This window comes from Vanellus vanellus (genome assembly GCF_965231255.1).
Source record: "Vanellus vanellus genome assembly, chromosome: 1".
Classification (NCBI taxonomy): domain Eukaryota; kingdom Metazoa; phylum Chordata; class Aves; order Charadriiformes; family Charadriidae; genus Vanellus; species Vanellus vanellus.
The window spans coordinates 115,445,288-115,468,835 of record NC_138905.1 but is presented as its reverse complement, the minus strand read 5'-3'; the positions used below and the strand labels follow the sequence as shown (position 1 = coordinate 115,468,835).

General features: G+C 43.1%; 1 protein-coding gene across 1 annotated transcript; it reads left to right on the top strand.

Annotated features, from left to right (window-relative positions):
- Window positions 1–5,506: 5,506 nt before the first annotated feature.
- LOC309685936 (amyloid-beta precursor protein) lies at window positions 5,507–17,761 on the top strand. Its single transcript, XM_082498425.1, has 3 exons — window positions 5,507–5,807; window positions 9,079–9,225; window positions 16,486–17,761. Exons 1-3 carry the CDS (start codon window positions 5,754–5,756, stop codon window positions 16,585–16,587), a joined length of 303 nt encoding a protein of 100 aa, XP_082354551.1. The 5' UTR covers window positions 5,507–5,753; the 3' UTR covers window positions 16,588–17,761.
- The last annotated feature ends 5,787 nt before the right edge of the window (window positions 17,762–23,548 follow it).

Here is a 23,548-nt window from a genome sequence, read left to right as displayed (position 1 = left end):
ATTGTTCAAATGCTGCCATTCCTTCCATCCCTCCCTTTTTATTTTAGATGAAGCTTTACCCAGATAAAGCTGTTTACTACACTTGTAACGGGCCTTGATTCAACAAACCTTATCTTGTGCTTGCCATTACTCACGTGTAGTTCATGGACATGGAGTTACATGTTTTCCTGAATGCAGTCATTACATCTGTTGCTTAAACATACTACTTTTGGGTTTCTCTGTGTAGACACCACCCAGGTCTGGTAGTTTCAACTGTGCTTCACTCGGAGGTTTGATTTTTAACTCGAAGTGACTGGAAGACCTCTGGCACAGCTAATACTGTTTCAGGTCCTTGCAAAACAAAATCACAAAATCTTGCTAGGCTGCTGTTTAACTGGTAGATGAAGCAATTACAAGCAGTGTAGTAGGTAATGTACACCTAATTGCGTCCTTGGTGGGATTCATTGTATCCTTTTTCTTACTCTTCTTAAAGCCTAAATATATATTTACAGAAATGCAAAAGCTCATCTGTGTGAGAATAAAGTGTTCCCCAAAACAGCTACTTGTTTTTTATTTCATATGAGTAGCTTTTAACTCCTTGGGATTCCCCCCTCCCTCCCCTTTAAAAGCAAGGAACAATAAGGTTTTTTTGATGTTTGGGTATGTGTGTGCGTGCATGTGCATGTGTACACATATATGTATAAAAGCAGTTAACATTACTAATTAACAGCAGTGCAATTAAAAGTCCATCATAGTTCATTTTGGATTTTACTAGATGCTTTTAAGCCCGTGTGTTTGGCTGAATAATTTTGTCAGGTTTTCTACGGAGTTGCAAATTAATATATTTGCCAGCTGAATTGTAGCATTTTTAAACTGAAGTAATTAGGAATGCAACTCCCTAAAGGTAGTATGCAATTCAGAAGAAAAAGCACTAATAATTATCATTATTTGTGAATTTGCAGTGAGGCTGTTGCTCTCACTTTCCTTCTTTTACATTGGCTTATGTGTTTGGGTTGTGTATTTTAGACTTGGTAGCGAAAAAAAAATCATTTTGTGTCAGAATTAAAGGTCTCGTCACGTGTTTAACTTTTCTTCATATGCTTGTCTTCAGTACAAGAGTAGAGTGGTATTAGGCAGCCCTTGGCTGTTTGCATCTTACCTGATTCACACACCTCTGATAAAACTTTTGGAAAGACCCTTTTTTCCTCACCAGTGAGTTTTTCCTCCTTCAGTTTTTCCTTCTTCAGTTACTTCCTTTGAAAAATAAATGTTTGATTTTAGCATGTAGGTCTAAGTATGTAGTTCCCAGGACAGGAAAGTGAATGAACTGAAAATAAAGAGAAGTCTGTTAAATAGAAAATCTAGATTCTATAATGTAACGTGGTAGAAAGGCATATGTAACCCCATATATATTTTTGTCTCATACCAGGTGTTTAATTGATTCTAGTGCAGAGTTGTACTTCTCTTACTATATAATCAATTATTTGCAGAAGTCTGCCAGTTTACCCTAGTTGTACTTTTAAAAGACTTTTTCCTCACTTTTCCTCTCTTTTAAGGGAGATAGGAGGTAGGAAAAAATTGCTATCAGGTCTGTTAGTGCAACAGAAGATTTTTCTGTCTGACCTTTTTCCTGCACTAGCTGCCAAAGACAAGTTTTAGTGAGTCTAACAGCATTAACTTCCTAATATCAGGTCCTACTTTGTGCTCAGATCCCATGGCATTTTTGTGGATTGGTAAGTAAGGCCAAGTAGACCACCAGACCTTCATCACGTGGCCCAAAGCAAAACATTTCTGCCTGATCTCAAGGCAAAAGATTGTTTAACCTGCTGCACGCTGGAAGTATGGCTCCAGTGTTGCTGTTTGATGGGAATGGGAGGAGGGAAGGGAACCCTCAAAGAAATGCGGCTTTAGGGAAGCCTGCGTTTTTCCAGCAGCTGAGGCTATTGATGAACTTGCCACCCTCTGTCACTCATTGATGTGAAGGCTCCTGACCTGTTGTGCCCCATGAAATGCTGTGTAACTTCTGCCTGCGGCGTTTGGCTCTGTTTAACTGAAGCTAACAAAGACTCACAGCCTAAGCTATCGTAGCTTGCTTTCACTGAGAGTGGTCAGAGCCCAAGAGCAGAAGTACCCAAGCCCATTATCCTGCCTCTAGCAGTGGTGCGTACAGGATACTTACAGACTTCACCTCTGCCTTATACCCCTGGCACATCCGCAGAGCTTTTGGCAGCCAGCATTTGATAGACTTCCAGAACTTGAAATTGTATTTTCACCGTTGTATTTAGTAACCCTGGATGAACCTTTCTTCTTTGCATTTGTTCATTTGTATTTTGAACATCCTCATGATTTGTGCCGATGAGTTCCACAGTCCAGTTTTGCATTGTGCCAAATTATACATATACACCCACTTTCTTTTGTGAGTTTTTAATCTGCTGTGTCATAGCCATGTTGGTGTCCTGTACTTTTTTAGGAGAAATAATGAATAACCATTTCCTGTAGACTTTCTTCTTGTCCTTCACAGTCATATAGACCTCTGTAGTGTTTCCCCTCGGTTGTCTCTTCCAGTCTGAATACTCCTGATTTGTCTAGTCCTTCTTGTACAGAAACCATTCCATACCAGTGATAGTCTGTGTCTCCCTGCGTTGCATCTTTTCTAGTTCTTCTGCCTTCATTTGAGGTGGAGTTACCAGAATGGATAGCCAGATTTAAAATGAGGATGCATCATTTATACAGTGGTGTAACAATGTTTTCTTTTTTTCTCTATTCCTTCATAATTACTCCTAGCTTTCGCTTTGCCTTTTTGACTGCTACTGAGCCAACTGCCCACAGAGAGTTATCCACAGTGGCTGCAAGGTCTCTGTCCTGGGTGGAACAGAGCTAATTTAGAGCCTATTGTTGTGTATGTATAGTTAGGGCTGCGTTATCCCTGTGAGCACCACTTTACATTGTATTAACATTGAATACCATTTCCCTTTTATTGTGCACTCAGAATTTGCAATATCCTTCTGCAGTTCCTTGCAGCTGGTTTTATTTTGACTATCCCCTTTTCCTTTTAATTTTTGTCAATAAACTTTGTCACGTCACTATTCACTCCCTTATCCAGATCACTTTACAAAAAGCACAGCACAGATCCTTGTGGAACCCTGCTGGTAACCTTCCTCCATTGTGAAAAATGGCTGTGTATCTACAACTTCATTTCCTATCTTTTAATCGGTTATCAAAAGTCGTGTAGGACTTTCCCTCTTAATCCTTGCCATCTTAGCTCCTGCCAGAGCTTCGATCGGGGACCTTCTCAAAGGCTTTTTGGAAATCCAGATTCGCTCCAAGCCAAATCACTGTTTCCCGTGTGCTTCCTAACTCTTCCAGTGTCCTCTACAAGGTTCGGGAGGCAGGACTTCCCTCAACAAAAGACAAGTTGATTCTTCGTGGATGTATCTCATAGATGTATTGGATACGTTCTAATCGATATTTATAGCTTCAGTGAATTTGCCAGCTGCAGCAGCAGGGTCGTGCAGTTCCCCAAGCCCATGCACTGGGGAAGTTTCCACACGGTGCTTTTCCCAGCGTGTCTAGGGGGCAGCAAGTGTGGCCGTGGACAGTGGCAAGCAGCTGGGAGCCAGCCGTCTCTTCAGCCACTACAGCTGTGGGCAGCCAACCCAGGTCCTGGGAAAGCCCCTTCCCCCCAGCTATTTAATCTATGTGAAGCACATAGATTCCGTTGTTGGGTTTTTCGCCCTCTTCTTTTAATCCTAAAAACAAAAAGGCGGGGCAGTTGAAGAAGCATCTCTGTGCCAGATACACATTCTCATTTTCCTCGCTTCCCATTGATGCAGGTATGGGGGCTATTTTGACATGATGCACAAAGGAGAGTAAATTGTATTCTTATTTTAGTTTGGAAAACTAACCATAGCTGCTTCAAGGATAGAAAGTTAAACCTCTTTTTGGGTACCATGTGGGTTTTATTTCCTTCATCTCCATTTCCTCCTGCATTTCATTGACTGAACATCATGGTTTGTTTTCAAACTGCAATTCCTTAGGTACTTTATAGTTCTTGCATTTAGAAATGATCTCTCATATATAAATGTCATAATATACTTGTGTCAGTACTGTAATGTGGCATCAAAAATGAGATGCTTAATAAAGAAATTTGAGATATTTTATGTGCTTTATTCCTTAAAAAGAAGACACTAAGGTAGAATTCATGGGGCAGTCAGACTGTTCAAGAAAATAACCATAAATACTTTACTGCATGAAGATGATTCTTGTTCTCTCCTTTGCATGATTTACTGTGAAAAGAAAGATCAGAATCTTAGAATGGAATTGTCTGTACAGTCCAGAGAAGTTCTTGGGAAGGTCTGTTCTTGCTGATTCATAATACAAAAATAAATCAGCATTTAAAGAAAAAAGAAATTGCACATTCAATGGCAATAAAAGGGCAATAATTCTTGCATTGAGTGCTGCTTTAGACTGTGGAGCTCATTGGCACATGGAAGTCTTCAAAAATTTATTGAGAGTCCAGAGAAACGGTGGAGGACAAGAACAGTCAGTAGCATTGAGACTTATAGAAGAGATTCTTCCTCTGCATCAGAGCTTGAGGTCAGCCCAAAATACTAAGAATCAGAATGAAGGCTTGGAAAGAGGAGCTGGAGCGATAAAATGCTCGAATAAATATAGACAAGGAATATGAACCAGTTTGTTCTTGTCACATTAGATAGGGTGAGGAAATAACTTCTCGTAAACACCATGCTTCTGCAGTGTTTGTACCTCCAAGAAATATAAATATCAGTCAGTCAGTGTTGAGACGGAAAATAACCAGCTACATGAATACCCATATGTTCTCTATGAGCCAGAGCCAGCTTTTCAGGACAAAACATTCATAGATACGCATATAGGATGCACTGCTTAGCTGTTGTAAGTCTGGCTCATTGTCCTAAGGCTATTATCTTGGAGGAAATCCTGGCCTTCTTTCCAGTTAGACAAGTGCAACATCTCCACTTTGCACCCAAAAGGGGAGAACAGGACTGCAAACTATCTACAATTAAAATCACCGCAAGCTTTGCTTACTTGCTTTACAGTATGTTTCTAATCAAGGAGGACAGCTGTCATCTCTCAGGCAGAAGTCAAGACTTGAATCATATTAATTCTGAGCACTCTGAAATCTGAAACCAAATAAGAACTTCACAGATATTTTAATTACCCTTATTTGTGCATGTTTGTGCAAAAGGTACAGACTCACAGGAAGCAAGAAAATATAATATCTGGGGTTTCCCACCTCAAACCACAGGTAGGTGTTTTTTCCTCACAGCAGCCTGAGCTTAGGGAGGAGGAAGATTTCAGCCTAAACACCAAATTTTCTTGACATTGCTAAAGAAGCTGTCAGAGCAGATCTGTCTGCATCCTGTGAGCCAATTCAGGAGTCTGCTGTTGGTCCCTCACAGCTTAGTTCTTCTGGCGTTTCATGCTGAAAGCCTTTGAAGCTTGTACCAGCATAGCTGCAGTGGATTAAGGAACGTTTAACAGAGGAGAAATTTTACCAGCTCATTCTGTGTCACCTCAGTGGGACTGAAACATGAGATGAACCTCACATTCTTCCCAGTTCCCATTCACGTTGCGTCACACCTCCTCCACGTGAATGATACCATTGCCTTCTGCTCTCGTAATGGTGGAGGTAAGCAGAGCACAATTGAGTTGATGACTTTAATGAATTGTCATTGCGGTGCAATGCAGGTTCCGGGTTGACCAATGTTAAAACAGAAGAGATATCTGAAGTGAAGATGGATGCGGAGTTCCGGCATGACTCAGGATATGAAGTTCATCATCAAAAGCTGGTGAGTAAACAAACAATGCTTTCCACAGGAGGGTTTTGAGTTGCTGATTCAGTCTTGAAGTAGTGGGTCAATTATGGCCATGTTTCCCTGAGTGCTGTGGATAGTGAAAGTGCCGACAAAAAGTTTTCACGTGAACAGATTATGATTTTTCTGGTTCTCTCTTAAATAAGAGTAAACCTGGAATAATTTCAGCAGAGAGGATGGAATACCATCAAGTCTCACACAAGAGGAAATTCTGACAGTTCCTGCCCTTGCACTGCCATGTCACTGAATGTGGTCATATGGGCAATACTTGTCCCAGAGTCCATCTGTCATGGTCATATAACTAAAGAAAAGGGATACAGAGGAAGGAAAATGCTAAGTAAGTTTAAAAAATTAAAAAAAAATAAAGTTTGATGGAGACATGCAGCATGGTGCAGCAAGAAATAGAGTGATGCCAGACAGGAGCAGGTTGCCCAGGGATGTTGTGGCTGCCCCATCCCTGGAGGTGTTCAAGGCCAGGCTGGATGGGGCTTTGAGCAACCTGGTCTAGTGGGAGGTGTCCCTGTCCATAGCAGGGGGGTTAGAACCAGATGATCTTTAAGGTCCCTTCCAACTCTAACCATTCTATGATATCAGGAATAGATTCCTTTTCTGTCAAAACAGATGGAGGTAGTGCATTAAGGAGGCTGAACTCCATGGAGCATAATCTTTCGCAAGGTAGCCTGCTTGGGATAAGAGGAGATTCTGTACTGGCCTTAATTTTAATTTGTACTTGGTTGTATCTGTGTTTTGCTCCTTAAGATATATTAAATTATTAACAGGTAAAGGGGAGGTAGGAGCAAAATATTGTTCCCCGCTTGAACTGCTGCTTATGAACACAAAAATAACAACCAAAAGCAGTGTAAGTAAGAACAAGCGTCTTCTAAAAGCTTTTTTCGGTCCCTTAATAAGTAATGAAGAACCCATGCAGCAGTGTTGACTATAAACCTTTTCTGCTTCCTCTTTTGTAAAGGTATATTACATGATGAGATTTCGGTTCCGTGACTTTCAATATCCTGATATTAAACTTGAAAGCTTTTTTCTTAATATATTCTTAAAGCTAAGTAGTGCTGAAAATTAAAATTAACATGGGACTCAAATTTGCATTTGAACTAGGCAATCACTGCATGAAAAGATATTCTGCCATCTCTTTGATGCCGAGAACTGAGAATTCCCAGTTTGATGAGCTAATCCAAAATGCATTAGCACTAATTTGGGAAATTCTGACATGCTTAGCTCAGATGGGTTAAACATCCTGATGGAGTAAACCCGTGCAAGTTTACTGAAGGGAAGGAACTTGCAAGAATGTGTTTTAGACAGGCGTTATTGGTTCCTGTGTCACATGCACTTCCCAGCAGCAATCTTTAATGTTTAAGTGGCTGCTTGGTGCTGGAAACTACCCTTACCGTGGTGGCTGATAGGGAAAGCATTGCAATCTCTGCACAGGAGTAGTCTGTGTGATGCTTAAAATAGAACCTTTCCAGCTTTTTAAAGCATTTTATGCCATACTTCCTACTAATAGGTACAGCCATTATTTAGAAATTAGTAAGCTGTCCTCTAGGTTGTCTTTTCAACTGAGACTGAGCAAAGAGTCTGATATTGCTGAGAAGGTGCCGGACTGATGCCTTACAGGGCATTGCTTGTTTACCGCATGCCATATCCTAGCTGATGCCCTTCTCCATTAGCTTTAATTCAAAAGCAGTAAGCAGAAAATACTTTCATCTGTGCGTTTCCTTCTCCTGTGCCCTGGTAGGATTTACTGCAACAGTCTCCGTAGGATATTGCTTTGAGTTCAGCTGTGCGTTGTATTTTACACTCAAACGTCTGAATTGAGCTGAAATTGCAGTTATTTTCCCCTTTATGGGTGTTCACGTTTTAACTGTACCTTAAGTTATGGCTCAGACTGCCTAAGGCCTCCCTCTGTTGCACTTGTATATTAGCTGGGGCATTTCACAGTGCTCTGAAATAGTATGGTAACAGAATTTCAGTCCTGGGCAGGTAAAATTGCCAGAAGAAATTATTACTTCACATGATTTTATGCCGACGCTGTCCATTGTGTGTACTTTCTAGTCAATTCTTAACTTTGTTTAAACACATTTCTTGCTTATGACTAGGAACAATATAAATATTTATATTGCATGCTTTAATACCTCTCCGAGGAAGACTGTGTTTCTTAAAGAGTGCAAATGTTATACAGCTCATTATAAGTCTCAGTTGGTTTCCCGCTTCCCTCTACATTTTTGTTAAATACTTGTCAAAGTATTTAGTCTTTCAGAGTGAGGTAGTCTTACAATTCTGTGAATGTAATTTATTCTCTAATCCTTTTTGCCCTTTTCGGTTAAAAATAATAATAATAAAAGCCCGCTATTGACAAGCGGACAAAAGGTTTGTAAAATATGCATAGATGTAAAATAATCCAGCGTATTCCTTGAATACAAAGCAGGACAGTGAAAACAATCACCCGCTTTTCATACCTGCTTCTGTTGCTAAAAGCCAATCTTACTAAATGCATAGTAAAGCATCTTGCTGTCCCGGGATTTGCCTTATCGGTACATATAATTCAAGTGGATCTTCTCTGTTTTTTCACAACTGTTACATTTTCTAGGTCACACATGAGTATTGTTGTCATGCAGGTACAACTCGTTCTCCCTTTACCCTGCAAAATCCTGGTCCATCCCTTGGTGGGCACGTAAATCAGCATGTGCCTGTTTTTTGGACTGTTGTCTCTTTGGTGTGAGAATTTTCTCCCAGCTGTTGGTGTGCACGTTTCACTGTTGTCCTACAGATCTTCACCGCTCCTTATCGAAGAGATGCAACAGACGTGGTCCAAACAAACCGCACAGATGTAGATTTATGAACGTTTCCATGATTAGCATTCTAAAAATACAGAAAACTGTATGCTCACTGCTTACTCCTCTACAAGCTTATCAGTCATTTTGCAATTAACTTGAATCACTTACCCAAGAAAAAAAAAAAGCTACTATCCAAGACCCATATGAAGCAGAGACATGGAGATGAGTCTTCCCCTTAGCCACAGCACTGCTGCACCACAGGCAGTACAGATTTCCCAAATTGCTCTTCTCCAATTATGAGAGCTTTGTGGTACAGCGATCTAGTTTTGAATAATTAGGGTGACATGAAATGCTGCTTAATTACTGATACTTCAATAGGCTTTATATTGCTGTGGCAGCTAGACAGGTTAGCCAAATACTCAGTGAACTTTTCATCTTCCTTTATTTTTCTTTTGTAGGTGTTCTTTGCTGAAGATGTGGGTTCAAATAAAGGTGCCATCATTGGACTAATGGTGGGAGGTGTTGTCATAGCAACAGTGATTGTCATTACTTTGGTGATGCTGAAGAAGAAGCAGTACACATCTATTCATCATGGGGTTGTGGAGGTAAGAAAAGACTACTAAGCATAACTGCTGTTACATGTACAACACAGTCAACAGGCTGCTCTATAAATATATTTACAAAGGAAGAAACCATGCTTTTGGCTAGCCTAATGTTCAGAGTTGGAGGGGTTGTATCTGGCAGAGTAGAATCAAATTGCCTTATTTTGTAAATGCAGACACAATATAAACCACGTTAAGTTGGGTGTAAAACCCTAAGAATGTCTTCCGGAACTATCCCAGACCAATCACCTCATAATGTGAAAGTTCATTTTACAGGAAATTTAACAGTAGCCAATAAGCAGATACTGCAAAAGAGGAAAACTCTGGTTTTATTGTTGTTGGGAATGCACATACACGGATTTCTTTCTTTAGCTTGCAAATAAACATTTGAGGCAGGTCTTCTGTGTATTTTGCTGCATGCTGCAAGGATTTTCCCTATACAGATACTTTATTACTTTTTGTTCTCTAAACAAGATTTTCTTTTGCCACCAATGGCCTTTGATTTATGACTAATCTGAAACTTAATAGATTTGAGAAACAAATAATATATGAGACTCTTATATGGGATTTTCAAGATGAAAACCCTTGTCTTTTCCTAATCTACCAAGTAAATTTGTGGTCAGTTTACAGTAATTTAAAATACCTCATCTGTTGCTTGGATATACAAAAGAATCTCTGTAAACAGAAAAACTTCATTATGAGAACTGGAAGGGGGTTCATGTAACCTTTTTCCCCCTTGTATATTGATATCTAGTTTGCTGTGTGAGTGCTTTGTGCATAGTGCTTACATTAGCCCGCGCTTGAAACTTTTATATGGTTTTGCCTTCACAAACTGATATTTTAAATTTTTGGTTGAAACTAAGTCTTTTTCAAGTCCACAGTTATGTTGGTTTCGCCTTGAGTCAAATGAACCTTGCTTTGGTCTTGCTGGAGGCATACATGCTTCCTCATGCATGTATTCCACCATCTAGGGCAGTGCAGGGTCTTAAAAATATTTGAGGAAGCCTTTGTCTTAAGCCTGTGCTTGTGTGTCCCTACGTCTGTGCTGTGGTTGCCCACATGGTTTCCAAAGAGACTTGGTCAGAAAAGCAACCAACGGTTTGAGGTGAGATTTGAGCAGACAGCAAGCTGTGCCGAATTTGGACCGAGAAGCAGAAAACAGTGAGGAAGAATCTCAGCTTTAGCTCTCCATATGAAGGCTTCCAGTTGTAGAAAACTGAAACAGGTTTTAGTTTTAAACCGCCTAGTTGATAGCTGCTGCCAACAGTTGTGCAACCTGAGACCCTCCTTTGTCTGAATTTGGCGATAACAGACTAGTCCAAGGAGGCTTGCTAGGTTAAAGCCCCGAATCAAACATTGATTGTGGACATACCGTTATGGCAGTACAACCTTAAAATTTCAGGTGGGCTTCACCTGATCAAATGCTGTTGCAAAGGTAATCCTGGATTCCTACGAGCTTTCTTCAGTGACAGTGAACTTGGAAACGTTGGACTAGGAAAAAACATGCACAAGCTGAACAAGTAATTTATGTCAAAATGACAGCTTCACTTCAGAAATAAAAAATTTTGCAGATAAAACCGTAAAGCTATAGCATGCGGCTCTACCAAGAATATTAGTCAATTTATAGTACCACACTGTAGATGCTGTCGCCTTGTAGATTGGCTGCACTGTGTCTGGCATTGGCAAGCACGTTTCCTTATGCTGTCAGACTTGCTCTGTGGTCTTGGCAGACTGCATAGCCTCACTGTCTGAGCTTCCTGCAAGAAAGGCATAACATCTATTTTTGTCCTAAGTTGATGAAAATTTTTTAGGATGCGCTTTGGGGAAAAAAAAAATGCACCCGAAGATCCATATACGATTGATGTTTAATAATAAAATGTCATCAAAATTAAGCTGTTCCATTCTAAAGAGGATTAATTTATTTAGCAACAGTGTACCTTTAATGTGCTGAGCACAAAATGCATGAAAGAGCAAAATCACTTGATATAAAAATAACTGTGCATCAGCTCTAGGTTGGCTGAGTATATTTGAACAAATCTTGCCACCTGTTTGTTGCGTGTCAGAAGTTACTGTGAGAATTTAATTCTGTGATAATGGATGCGAGATGACAAAAAAGGTCCTGTTCCACCTGTATTCTTATCTTCCAAAAAGTCAACTCTGACTGTAGTACTTTCTCTCATTTCACTATTTCTTTAACAAAAGACATTATTAAAAATCCTGTTAGCCTTTTTTTGAGGCTCTGAGGAGGAATATACTTGTCCTACTTAGAAAAAGTGTCATCATCATTTTCTTCCAAGTCTGAGAATAGAAATGTTTCAAAGTGGTTCAGCCTCTCCAGGAGCAGGACTGCCATAGTTAAGTAAGTAACTGACCGAGTGATTGAAAATGATTTATTGTATGTGCACATAGGAGCTCCAGCAAACATTTTGAAAGTGTTTTTTGCTGGTGATGCCACCCCAGCTGTCTGCAGGAGGTTTCTTCCTCCGTGAAAGCAGGTGGCAAAAGAGAGGTTCTCGCCTCTCCTGTGCTCCAGACTGCAGCTGACTGTCTCAACTCCGCCTCTTTCAGGTTCTCCTCATTGAAGCTCATTTGCTTTCTGTTATAGAGGCAGGACCTCCAGCAGGAGCATGTGGGGAGAGGCAACAAGGGGAGGGCTCACAGCAGTAGCAAAGAAGCCATTAAAATTGCTGTAGTACTCTCCGAAGTCCATCTCTCAAAGTCCGATCTGCAGGTGTATGTTAGGCAGCATTCATTTGCCATTCTTTAAACAACAGTGTTGTGTTCGGTGCATCTCTGAGGGCTGCCAGCACCTCCTGTCTGGGCTTTTGATCTGCCCCACATGTCTAGAGGCAGCATATGAATTTTTCTGTAGCATTACCATCTTCCTGAGCCCACATTAGGGTTTTCTGTGTGAAAGATCCATAGGCTGGAGCAGAAGGGGATAGATGGACAGACAGTCTCAAAAGAGGTTATGTACCTGACTGAGCTGTTTTCTCAAGAGACATCACGTCGTAGAAAAGAGAAGCATCTAGACTGCTTCTCAGCAGCACCGGAGTACCCACACCTCTTACATGCTGCGTTCAACTTCTGCCACCTCTGTAACGGGTGAAAAAAGCTTCTTAAAATGGTAAAGGGCTTTAGGGATTTACTGACAAGGAGATAATCGGGCTCAAGGCATGTCGTTTGGCAGAGCAATACCTAGGACAGAGGTTGTAAGGAACGAGAGGAAGAGTTTGGAAGAGTCAAAATGGGTAAAAGTGAGTAGAAGAAAAGACATTCAGGATGAGCGATAGTGCACGTAGGTCGGTGGTGAGATGGATTACCCTGCGGCAGACAGCTACAGGAAGGAGAGGAAGTACCACTAGTCATTTTAAAGGCTGAAGGGGAAATTTAAAAAAAAAAAAAAAAATTGACTAAGTAGAAGCCTCAATAAATCCCTTTCATCTGTAAATACCATATTTCAGAAGTTATTGGACTGTCACTATAAACTAGTTTTATCAAAGTGAGACTTTTTAATATGGAATATTGTGCAAGGTGTTAAAAATTCAGTCTGATTTTACTGTCCTTTCTCATATTTTTTTTCCTAATCTCTTTCTCCTCCCTGATTTTCATCCAAGTTCCTCTGGTTTCTTGTCAATTCTTTAGTCTCTTCTGCCTTACACTTTCTTTGATTCTTTTTTATTTATGTTGTTGTCTTACTCTTTTTCTTTCCCACAAGCAGGTTATGCTGTGTGCTTATCACATCTCCTAGTCCCGAATAAGAAGTGCTGAGTGGGAGGCTTAAGCTAAAACGGGTGACAGAGTTCAATACAGTGTTGTTTGCAGCTTAAATATGAAGAAGTATGGCACAGGTTCTGGTATACCCCTCCTTTGCACCCCAGCCCAGTGTGGGGAGCCTCCTAGAAAGGAAGATGGTCTCAGGCATGTACTGGTACATAGAGACCCCCGATTCCTCAACCCGAGAACTTCATATTGCACTTTAATTTCATGCTAGAAGAGAATCTGTTGGTGGGTTTAGTTGTGAATTGTGAGGCTGTCACCTCTTGATTTAGAGAAGCACCCATATACTCCTGTAGTGTGGTGTTATGGTGCACAAGAACCGGGGCTGACTTGACGCTACAGCAGCGCCTTCAAGAATGAAAGGAAGGGTGGCTTTTCCTCTGCGCTTGCTTTGTATTCCTATTTTCTGTGACTGCTGAAAATGCCAAAGGAACACTCTCCATTTTCCCTACTTTGTTCTTCTCTTCCCTTCCCAGCCACGTTAGCCACCACTTTAGCAGCAGCAGATGGCATACGGCAACATTGTCACAATGGAAGTAGCTGACACTGTTAAATTTGCACAGTCCTCGGGGCGCAGGCATAAGGCCTTTTACGTGTTTGTACAAAACCTATGTGGAGTGGATTTGTTAGGCCCTACTGTTGTTCCACTGATTACATACATCAAAAACAAGCGCTCTGCCAAACGGCAATAGGATCGAGGAACTGTCAAGAATTGATTCGGTGCATATCCTCCCTGCGGAGGCAGAAGTTGGCAACCCCTGGAGAAAGGACAGGTAAAGCAGCAGGAGGCAACCCAGCCCCTGGAGATACTTGCGGAGATGAGCGCTGTGCGTTGTGGCAGCTCTCGCTGCCCCTCTCTCACCCAGCCCCACCGCTGCCCTCGCTGCTGGCTGTAGGTGAGACTTGGGCCGCAGGCACAGACGAGCCTTTAAAATGCAGGCGCACGGTTGTACGCTGGCTGCTGAGCATGTTGTTGTACAGAAATGTCTCGGGGATTTGGGTGTAGAGGTTGAAGAGGAGACGGGCTGTGAAATTCCCAGAGGTTCTCCTGTCCTTGATGGATCAAAAAGATTGCTGACAGCCGAGCTGGCACTCACCACTCATGTGGGCTGGCCAGGGGAAGCTTGCATCCTTCAGTAGAAAAGAAGTTGTTTCTTTTGTCACTTCTGGAGAGGGAGGAGGGCACAGAAAGAAAAACACTATTTTTTTTACTGCCCCCTGATTTCTGAAACGAGGGAAATCTGGAAAGAGCAGCTTAAAGCAAGAGCGCCATCACCCTAAACAGGATCTCACTGCCTGAGACCATTTTGCAGGAGGTAAAGAAATTAGATGGATTTGGGGTTTGTTGCGTAAGAGGATTACTCCATTCAAATGCAACTTGGGGGGGCGGGAAACAAACCAAAGAGAGAAAGACAGCCTTTGAATGGCAGTATTTTAACAGCAAAAAGGCCAAGTTATATTGCAGAATCAGAAACACAGGGAGTACCGTGTTAGCTCAGCCCAGGAATCCTTTCTGCGGGGCATCCTCTTCCCTGCCGGCAGGAGTCAAGGCTGGAAGGCTCAGGAATCCCAGCTATGGGAAAGTTTCACAATAGCTTGCGAGCAAAAGCAGTACATGATCCTTAAAGTTGGGTATTTCACAAAAATGTGCAAGTATTGCATAAGAAAAAGATTTGATGGAAGATACAGTTTTGACTGAAAATGCAATTTGAGAGTTGGAACATCAACGAGGAGATTTAGAAGGGGCACAGATATGAAAACAGATCAGAGTTGGGGTTATCAGTTCATCTAAGCAGTCCAATACACATGCCACAGAGAGGACTATTTCTTCTCTTAAGTAACAAAAAAAAAACAGAACATGAAGACCAGAGATGGCTCTGAGAGGAGCTATTTTCCAGTTGGTACCGTGGGAAAGGTGGTGCTGTGATATAACCTACCCCAGTAAAAGAACGGCTGCAAAAATAAGCTAAGCTGTGTGCATTTGTCCCAAACATGGAGGAACATAACTTTAATCTTTCTCCAGGATATCAGGTTAACAACTTAGCGAAGGTCACAGTCTGTCCTCACTAAGCTGAGTTATTTCCAGTATTGTAGAGTAGATTTAAAATGAGTATCAGCCTTAAGTACTTCTCCTTTGCTTTTTTTATTGGCAGGTTAGAGTAAGTTAGCCTGCTATATACGGCTTCTTGAGACAATACACTTTCCGTTATCCAAAAGGCTATTTCTATGCTAAAGGTAAATGGCTGGTTTTCCTAAAGGTCACAACTTAGAGGAAGCCACAGGAAAATGTTCATACCTAATAGCGTAGAGTCTTAGGCACCTTCCTGCTTTAAAATTTTTGACAATGTAAATTTCACTTTTTGCTTTCTCTCTTAAGGGCTGTCAAAAACTAGATATATCTGATATCAAATGAAACAGCCGACAAGCCGCCTTTCTTAGCTCTGCTTTCATATGTTGTCACTAAACTGAACAAAATTTGACCTCGTACCCAGAGCAGTTCTGTTTCCGTGAGTGCAATGGGACTTTTTGCTCACCTTGTGCCTGGCTACTCTGGTGTTTCCTTGCTACCCTCATTTGATTTTTTCCAATTAATTTTTCTTGGTTTTGAGACCACAGCATCTGCAACAGATCTGGGAGCATGATATAGAGGGAGGGCAGCCTCAAGCCACTTCCTTTGGCTTTTTAGTCAGCTTTTTGTTTTCTTTTGAGATCCAGTTGATCCCAAGTACAGATACTCATATGTATCCGGGGAGGGGAACCTAATAATGGGGGCCTAGTGGGGATATGCAAAATATATCCCCTTCTTTTTGTTTGTGGAGTTGCATGTTTTCTGAGCCAGGCAACAAAACCCAGGTAGTGCTGAGTTTGATCAGCTGGTTTTGAAGCCCTGCAGCAAAAAAAAAAAAAAAAAAGAGTTGCAGAATTGTTCCTGTTGCCTCATCTTCTTGTGCATATTACTTTGTCTAAAAAGTGAACCATGAGTGTCCAAGCTGGAAGGGCCATCTCTTGCACGTTGCTCTTTGAAGCTGTTTGCTGCCTTCTGATGTATTGCTGGGTGCAGTGCCGTCTTGTTGATGTTGTTCGTGAGGCCACTTACAGTCCTGCATAACTTGGAGAGAAGAGTGTTCAGAATCAGTTGTCTCTTCAGACAATGTTGTAGCCTCCAGGTACTGGGTTTGATGCTGTGTTTAGTGGAGAAGTATCCCTATCACTTCCCGGCCACCTTTATTTTAGACTTTCTTAGGAGATTTGGACTGAGCTTGGGACCTAACTTGCCTTTCATTAAAAAAAAAAAAAAAAAGGGGGGGGTAGGGGCAGGGAAGAACCTGTCAAACAAACTCTGTCTTGTGTATCGGAAGATGCTTTCTCCCTGAATGCACAGGAGAGGGTACAAAGTATGTTGGATGGCTGTAAAGTGGGGAAACATGGAGTATGCTGTGAATTAAATGAGAATCTGACCCTGGTTGTTTCTTCTCACGGCAGGTGGACGCTGCAGTGACACCAGAGGAGCGCCACCTTTCCAAGATGCAGCAAAATGGCTACGAAAATCCCACCTACAAGTTCTTTGAACAGATGCAGAACTAGGACACCACAGCAGCCTCATGAGTTGGACAGCAGAATGATTGCTTCACTGCCCATCGGTGTTCAGCTATAGAATAATGTGGAAAGAAAGAAAAACACTCTGTTTTATTATTTACTCATTCTCGCCTTTTGACAGCTGTGCTGTAACACAAGTAGATGCCTGAACTTGAATTAATAAAATCAGTAATGTATTTTCTCTCTCTTTCTCTTTACATTTCAGTCTTTACACTACATTATTAATGAATGTTTTTTGTGTACTGTAAAGAGGTTAGCTGTATTTAACTAGTGCATGGATAGATTCTCTTTCCCAATTATTTATCATGTAGCTCCTTAGCCAGTTGTATATTATTCTTGTGATTTGTGACAAAAATTAAGTCCTAATTGAAATATGCTTTAAGAATTGATGGGGGATGCTTTCTGTGTCTGTGGGGTTTAGCTGCTTCTCTTTGCTGAGCATTTTTTTCTGATCACTATGCATTTTAAAGTAAAACAACATTTTTTAAAAAGTATTCCAGATGACTTATTGAAATTCTTTTCCTCTGCAGCTGCATTTTATTGTACAGATTGTTGCTCCTGCTGTATTAGTGACGTAGAAATCATGGGAATACACATTCGTTTCTTTGTGCCTGTTTTATGTGCACACTTTAGGCATTGAAAGGTAAACTTTATTTTCTTTTCCATGTATCTTTTTGATCTTAAAAAAAAATATTAAAAAGAATCCCTGTTAATTGTGAGCACTTCTGGGCGGGAAGAGTGCCTGCTGGTCGAAAATTAACGGGGATCCTCTGCAGGATGATTGTACAGAACCATTGCTTATGAATTGATAGCTTTCTACACTGTGTTACATAAATAAATTAAGAAAAAAACGTTTGGGCAAGAGTTTTCTTTGGAGGCAGAAAACAAATATTTCTGCAAGCCACTTAAACAGAAAACATGGATGTTCACACTGAGAGAGGGTTGGGAAGGGATATTCCTACAAGGATCACGGCACTTGCAGTCGGACCAGAGCGGAAAGAAGGCGGCAGCAAGGCAGGGTGGGAATGAGGGGCGCCAGCTTTGGCACATCTGCCCCTCTAAGACGTCATCTCTTTTTTTTTTCTTCTCGCTTTCTTTCTTTCTTTCTTCCTTTCAGTTTGTATAATAGTCTTTTAATGTAAATAAATACATTCCTGGAGGAGCCCTGTTGTGGTGGTGTGTTTCTGTGCCGACCAGCCGCCCTCACTTGTGCAGAGGAGCGCGCCAGCAATGACCAACCTCCTGCCTCCCCGCCTGTCCCCAGGAGCGACTTGCTGGCAAGCTCTTCTCTCGCCACCACTGCTCTGCTGCTGTCGGCTTCCCGGTGAGATCAATGCCCTGCGATGGTGACGTGCCTCCTCGGTGAGAACCAAGAGGAGCCTCCCAGGCTGCAAGACCATCCAGCCCGGTACTGCGGCATGACAGTGGGTGCCCAGGAAGGGTAAAACAGTACCACCAGTAATTTTTTTCCCAAAAGCTGATCTTCAGGGTGGCCTCTGTACCCAGCTTATAGCAAGGACCCCTCATGGAGCTTGGAGATCAGTTGATGGAGCTAAAAATGGGGTTATGAAGTAAAACGAGAGGTGCGTGTTGCATGAAAAAGAAAGCTAATCACTGTTCCTTTGTAGCAACCAGATGAAATAAAGCAGGACTGAGGAAGGCGAGCTAGGAGCAGAATAAAGACGGCAAGATAAATGTCTGGGGAAAGCTTCTTGCTAACTCATTGTATCTGCAAGCTGCAGCAGCCTCTTCTCCGGCACTGCCTGTGGCGTTTGCCTCCACAGCAAGATGGAGCGTGGCTGCAGCGGGGCCACACTGCACTGCCCAGGGGAGCAGGGGAGTCATTCCTGACCTCATCTAAGACAAGACTTCAGTTTCCAGCCCTGTTGCTCTGATTTGTCCCTCTTCCCCATCCATGACCTTCCACAAAACCTCACCTGCTCAGCCAATTTGCCTGCCGCCCGGGGCCGCAGCCATGCTGGCCGGCTGAGCAGGAGGTGTGATCATTCCATGAGGGGACAGCAGGGGCAGGTAGTTTCCCAAGCCGCCTGCCAGGATGCAGGATGCTGAAGAGACACCTGCTACTCTGCACCAGTAGCAGGGAAAACTGTGGAGCTTGCCATTGCCTGTCACTAACTGAGTGTTTATTGCCCTTGCTCTCCCATCCTCGCTATATCAAGGGAATTCAGCGCAAGGGACCGGAGCCCCGTAGGTCCTGGAGTGCCAGTCTTTTATAAAGAATTTATAGAACCTCCCTGGAGGATTTACCACCTCTGGTTTTAAAGCTGGACTCTTCAGGCCAGAACGACGGGTGGTGGGCAGAGGCCTTCAGGCCTAAAATTGCTCCACAAGAACCAAAAAGGTTTTGTTTCATAAATATTTGGGGTTAGGCTAGTGTCTGTGTATGTCTTGTTATATAGGTCACACACAACCCCTAGAAAGAAATACATAAGACTCCCTTCTGTGCGCATGTCCAGTATCGTAGAAAAAGATTCAGCTTTTGGGGGAAGGCAGGTTGTAATTCAATGTAGTGCAGTCTCATTAAAGGAGAATTATCAAAATTCCTTTTAGGAGGAGCTGGAGTATTCCATAAAGTATAGAGGGCCACCAGCCTTTAGAGCAAATCCCATTTATAATATCATAATCCCATGCAATCCCTGTTATAGAAAAACACAATTACTTGGAAGAGTAATTCCCAGACAGTCGAACTTCCTGGTGTGGGGTTATTTGTCCAGTGAGACATTGGTGCTGCTCTTGCTACTCATGAACCAACTCTTAATTAATTGCTCGGTTTTGCACACTCATTAAGCGATCATTTTTTTACGATTGCCTCCACATAGGTGCACCCCTGAAAGAAAGGCAGTAACTGCACACCATGACGTGCACGTAAAGCACAGGAGGTGAAGAAAAGTTTCTGAAAGTTCAAGGCAAACACTGCTAAGGCTGCTGCAACCCCAAAAGCTGCCCAGCCATTTATCACAGCTCCCAGGTAACTGTGGCAGCGTCCTGCCCGTCTCTAGCCATGCAAGCTCCTTATTGTGAAAAGATTGTATTAGGAGTGAACAAAAAGATGTTGACAGGCTCATAAAATAGCAAAGCTGACAGAGGACAGTTGCTAAGCGCCTCGCTTCCAAGTGCAGGATTGATTGGGCATCAGCCACTTCAGCAATAAACTGAGCGGGGCGGTTACATGCAGCTACGGACTGGAAACAAAATTCCGCTCCCCAGCCTTGAGGAAATTACTCTTAGGGGGAAGAGAAAAATAAAATAAAAGTATCCCTGGCTGTTGAGGTGATACATTTAATGGGAAAAGTTTTCTAGCCTGAGTCATTTTGACAGAATAGGGTTAGGGAGTGCTCACACCGCAGGTCCACCAGCTGAGCTGGTGAGGGTGGTCCCTGGTGAGAGGGAGCAGTGCCAGGCAGGGATGAGGGTCACCCCAACCTCCTCGGCTGCTCGCACACCCACTGGCTTTTGAAGATGCTGGCAGTCCCTCTCTTGGTTTGCACAGACCCACTCAGATTAGCGAGTACCAGGTGCGAGATGAACGTTATCAGGCACATGCTAGATGAGCCACCCTAAAAAACATGCGTACACATCTCACACTCTGGGTTCAGTACCTGCCTCTTGCTAAATTAGGTTCTCCAGCTACAGGGTGGTCTAGGAAAAGCAAGCCAAGGCCTGGTGTTGCCCTTGTAGAGAACATCTTGCAGTGGCTGTGTTTTCCATTAGGTCTGTCACGAACCTCGCACAGCTCCAAAGTCTCCATCCTCATTATATCTGCACTTACCAAAGCAATTTTAAGGCCATAGCTGTGTGGCCAAATGGCTCATTTTTATTTTTTAAACTAATGGATTTTGTGGGTGGTGGGTAAGCTGCTGTTAAAATGCCTCCAGGCAGCAAGATTGAAAATATCCTAATGACATATGAGAACAGATTACAAATAATGCTGTGTGCAGTGTCCTGGTTGCATTCCTCTGCAATTTTTCCACCACTGGGAAAGTGAGAGTCTCAATTCTGTCAGGCCAGGATGTCTCCTCTCTCTTGCTGCTTTCCAGTAACTCTCTCTCTTCCACCTTCTTCCAAGAAGAAGCAAGCACTAAATCTTCCCTGGAGCCTTCTACAGTCCTGGGAAACTTATTTGGCTGACTATACAGAAAAATCTTTTAAGGTTCCAAATATAAGTATTGGGATTTGTATAGAGGTAATAAAATATTCTGGATTTCATGTGATTCTTAGTTAAAACAGAGTTGAATTTGGACGCTGAAATAGAGAACGAGTCTCTATCTATGCCTCCTGGGTTTGTAACCCAATTTCTCTAGGGTAGCTCAGTGGAGAAAAGCATCCACGCCAACTTCAGACAGGTTATCAACTAGATCAAAAGGTAGACATTCCTCTTTTAAAATGTTGCTAGTAAAAAAAAGAAAGAGAGAGAGAGGGAAAAAAAATAGCTGGCACAGGGCAGACTCCCCTCAGCAGGGGCTGACCAGCACCTGCAGGAAGCAGATCCTTGAAATAGCAGTGACGCTGCTGCTGGTCCAAAACAGGACATGGTAATTACGGCTATTTTGAGTCCCTGATCACCACACCAGGTCCATCTAACTACGCCTAAGCTCTGCTTCAGGCTATAGCTCCGGAGAGCATTTCAAGTGCGGGATCTTTTTTCTGTTTCATTAGGGTGAGGGGTCGGGAGAAAGGGACAAAGTCCTATTTATGCCATATACTGCTTCTCTAGAAAGGGTTTACGAAAAAAGCCCTGCACCCCTCCAGCCTTTACACAGAGGTGGGACCAAACCCAAGCTGTGGCAAGTGGTGCTCCCTGCCAGGCTGGCAGGAGGGAAGCGAGCTCCAGACACGTAGTACAATTTCCAGAGCCCTTTGGAAAGATCTATTTTTATGACATTTTTGCACGCAAAGAAGCCATCTGGCCCTTGGGGAGGGGGCTGTACCCGCTGTGGGTGGTGCGGGTTGGCCCTGGGGCAGTGGGCCATGGAGGCCTGCAGCCTGGTGGCTCTGGCATGTGGCTGGTGCAGTCAGTCGCTTGTCGCTGTGTTACAATGGCAGCACAGTGGTAGCTGCTCACCAGGAATGGGCACTGCCTGCCATGAGGCTCCCAGCCCCCATGAAGCCCCTGGAACTGCAGGCCCCGGGCACCCCTCTGAGGGCTGCCTGGAGGGCGGACGCTTAACCCTGTGCTTCCACCTGCCGTGCGGCTGTGCCGGCCCACACCGGCCATGCTGAATACACTGCTCCTTCGCTTGGTTCAGAGTTGCAGCTGGGGGTAGCTGCAATGTCCAGGCAACACAGGGATGCACCGCCATGGCAGGCTAGCTGGGATCCAGACCCGTAATGACAAGTTTGACGTTACGATGCCGTATCAGCAGTAGCAAGGGCTGGAGTCTTGCTCCATGTCTTATATGCGTGCTGCCTGGTGACCACCTGGAGGGACTCTGCTGATTGTCACCATAAGGGCCGGATCTGGAGGGCTGAACCACGGCCAAACTGGCTTTAGCACCTGGGGAGCCATTATGGAGCCCCTGGTCTGCTGCCAGTGCTCTCTGGCACAGGACCACAAAAGGTGATCGTCACCTGCCTTGCAGGTGTGATCATTAGAAACACCTTATTTTCCACGGAATAAAGTCCCCCCAGAGCTGACATAAACAATGAGCAACAGAAGACTAAGCTGCAATTAGCCCAGTCTTTTTTAAAATATCATTTGTACCCATTACCTATACAGAGTGTTGTAATATGGTTTGTCTTTTGTTTTTCTGGCACAGAAAACCTGCATTGCCAAGGCACTTGGCTGATTTTGGCAATAGTGTTGCTAGAAAATCTGCCATGAAAGTCTGTGGGCTGCCAAAATTCAGTAGCCAGAAGAGTTTAAGAGTCAACAGCCTGCGTTTTGCGAAGCCTAAATTTTACATGATTGATTGGTACCAAAAAAAGTATATAAAAGCCAGATATAGAGAATTAAACTCTCTATTCAATGCCCCAGAATAGGTGTTATCCTTAAAAGCCTCCATAAATGAAGGGGACATCAGGAGGAGCAAGCTGATGACAGGCAGCAAAGAAGAGCTGCTTTCCTTCAAGGAGAGCTGGTCAAACCTCCCTCTGCTGCTTGCCAAGCCCTGAAGCCCGGTTTTGGCCTGATCCAGAGAGAGTGTCAGGGCATCCTCTATCAAATCTGTTGACACTGGGGCACAGTAAAGGTTCATGTGCCCACAGAGAGTGGAGCGACTGAGCATCTTCCGAGAGGAGGAAACACCTGGACCCACAAAAAGATATCATCCCAATCCCACTTATGATCTGTAGTTTATCCAGAAAACAACCAACACCCCCACCCCTCTTCAATGCATAATCAGTGCCCTCAGCAGGGACCAGAGGACATCTCCCAAAGGCTTTAGGACCCACCAATGGAGGCTCGAAGTAGAGAGAGAAAAGTCCAATTTGCACTGCATAGCGCTGGCATGACCAAGGCGGTCCTCATCCAACCCAGAGGAGAACAGAAAGAATAAGTAACAGCAGAAAGACACAAATGGATACACAGTGTCAGAACATAGGTCCACCTCAGCCCAGCATCCTGTTTCCCATGGTAACCAAAAACAAAGGCTGGAAAGAAGAGTGTAGGAGCACAGCAAGCTTGTAGTGCTGCTTTCTGTGGATATTCTTCATGCCTTACATAAAATTGTGGCTCTGAGAATCTGCCTGACCCAGAGATAGTGGTTTGGTATTTAACTTCCCTGAGTAAAGGTCTTTTCCACAACCTGCCTAGCCATTCTTAAGCCAACATACATTTTAGCATCCTCTGACAGCCTAAGTATGTGTTTGTGAAGAACCACCTCTTTTTGCTTGTTTTCAGCCTTCCACATAGTAATTATATTTGATACTCCCTAGTTCTTGTACTGAAAGAAGCACTGAGGAACTGATCTCTACTTACCCTTTCGGTACT

Coding starts and splice junctions, on each gene's coding strand:
- LOC309685936 (XM_082498425.1), top strand. CDS start 5,754: ATGGATGCGGAGTTCCGGCATGACTCAGGATATGAAGTTCATCATCAA. Junction 5,808..9,078: donor AAGTTCATCATCAAAAGCTG/GTGAGTAAACAA, acceptor TTTCTTTTGTAG/GTGTTCTTTGCTGAAGATGT. Junction 9,226..16,485: donor TTCATCATGGGGTTGTGGAG/GTAAGAAAAGAC, acceptor TTCTCACGGCAG/GTGGACGCTGCAGTGACACC.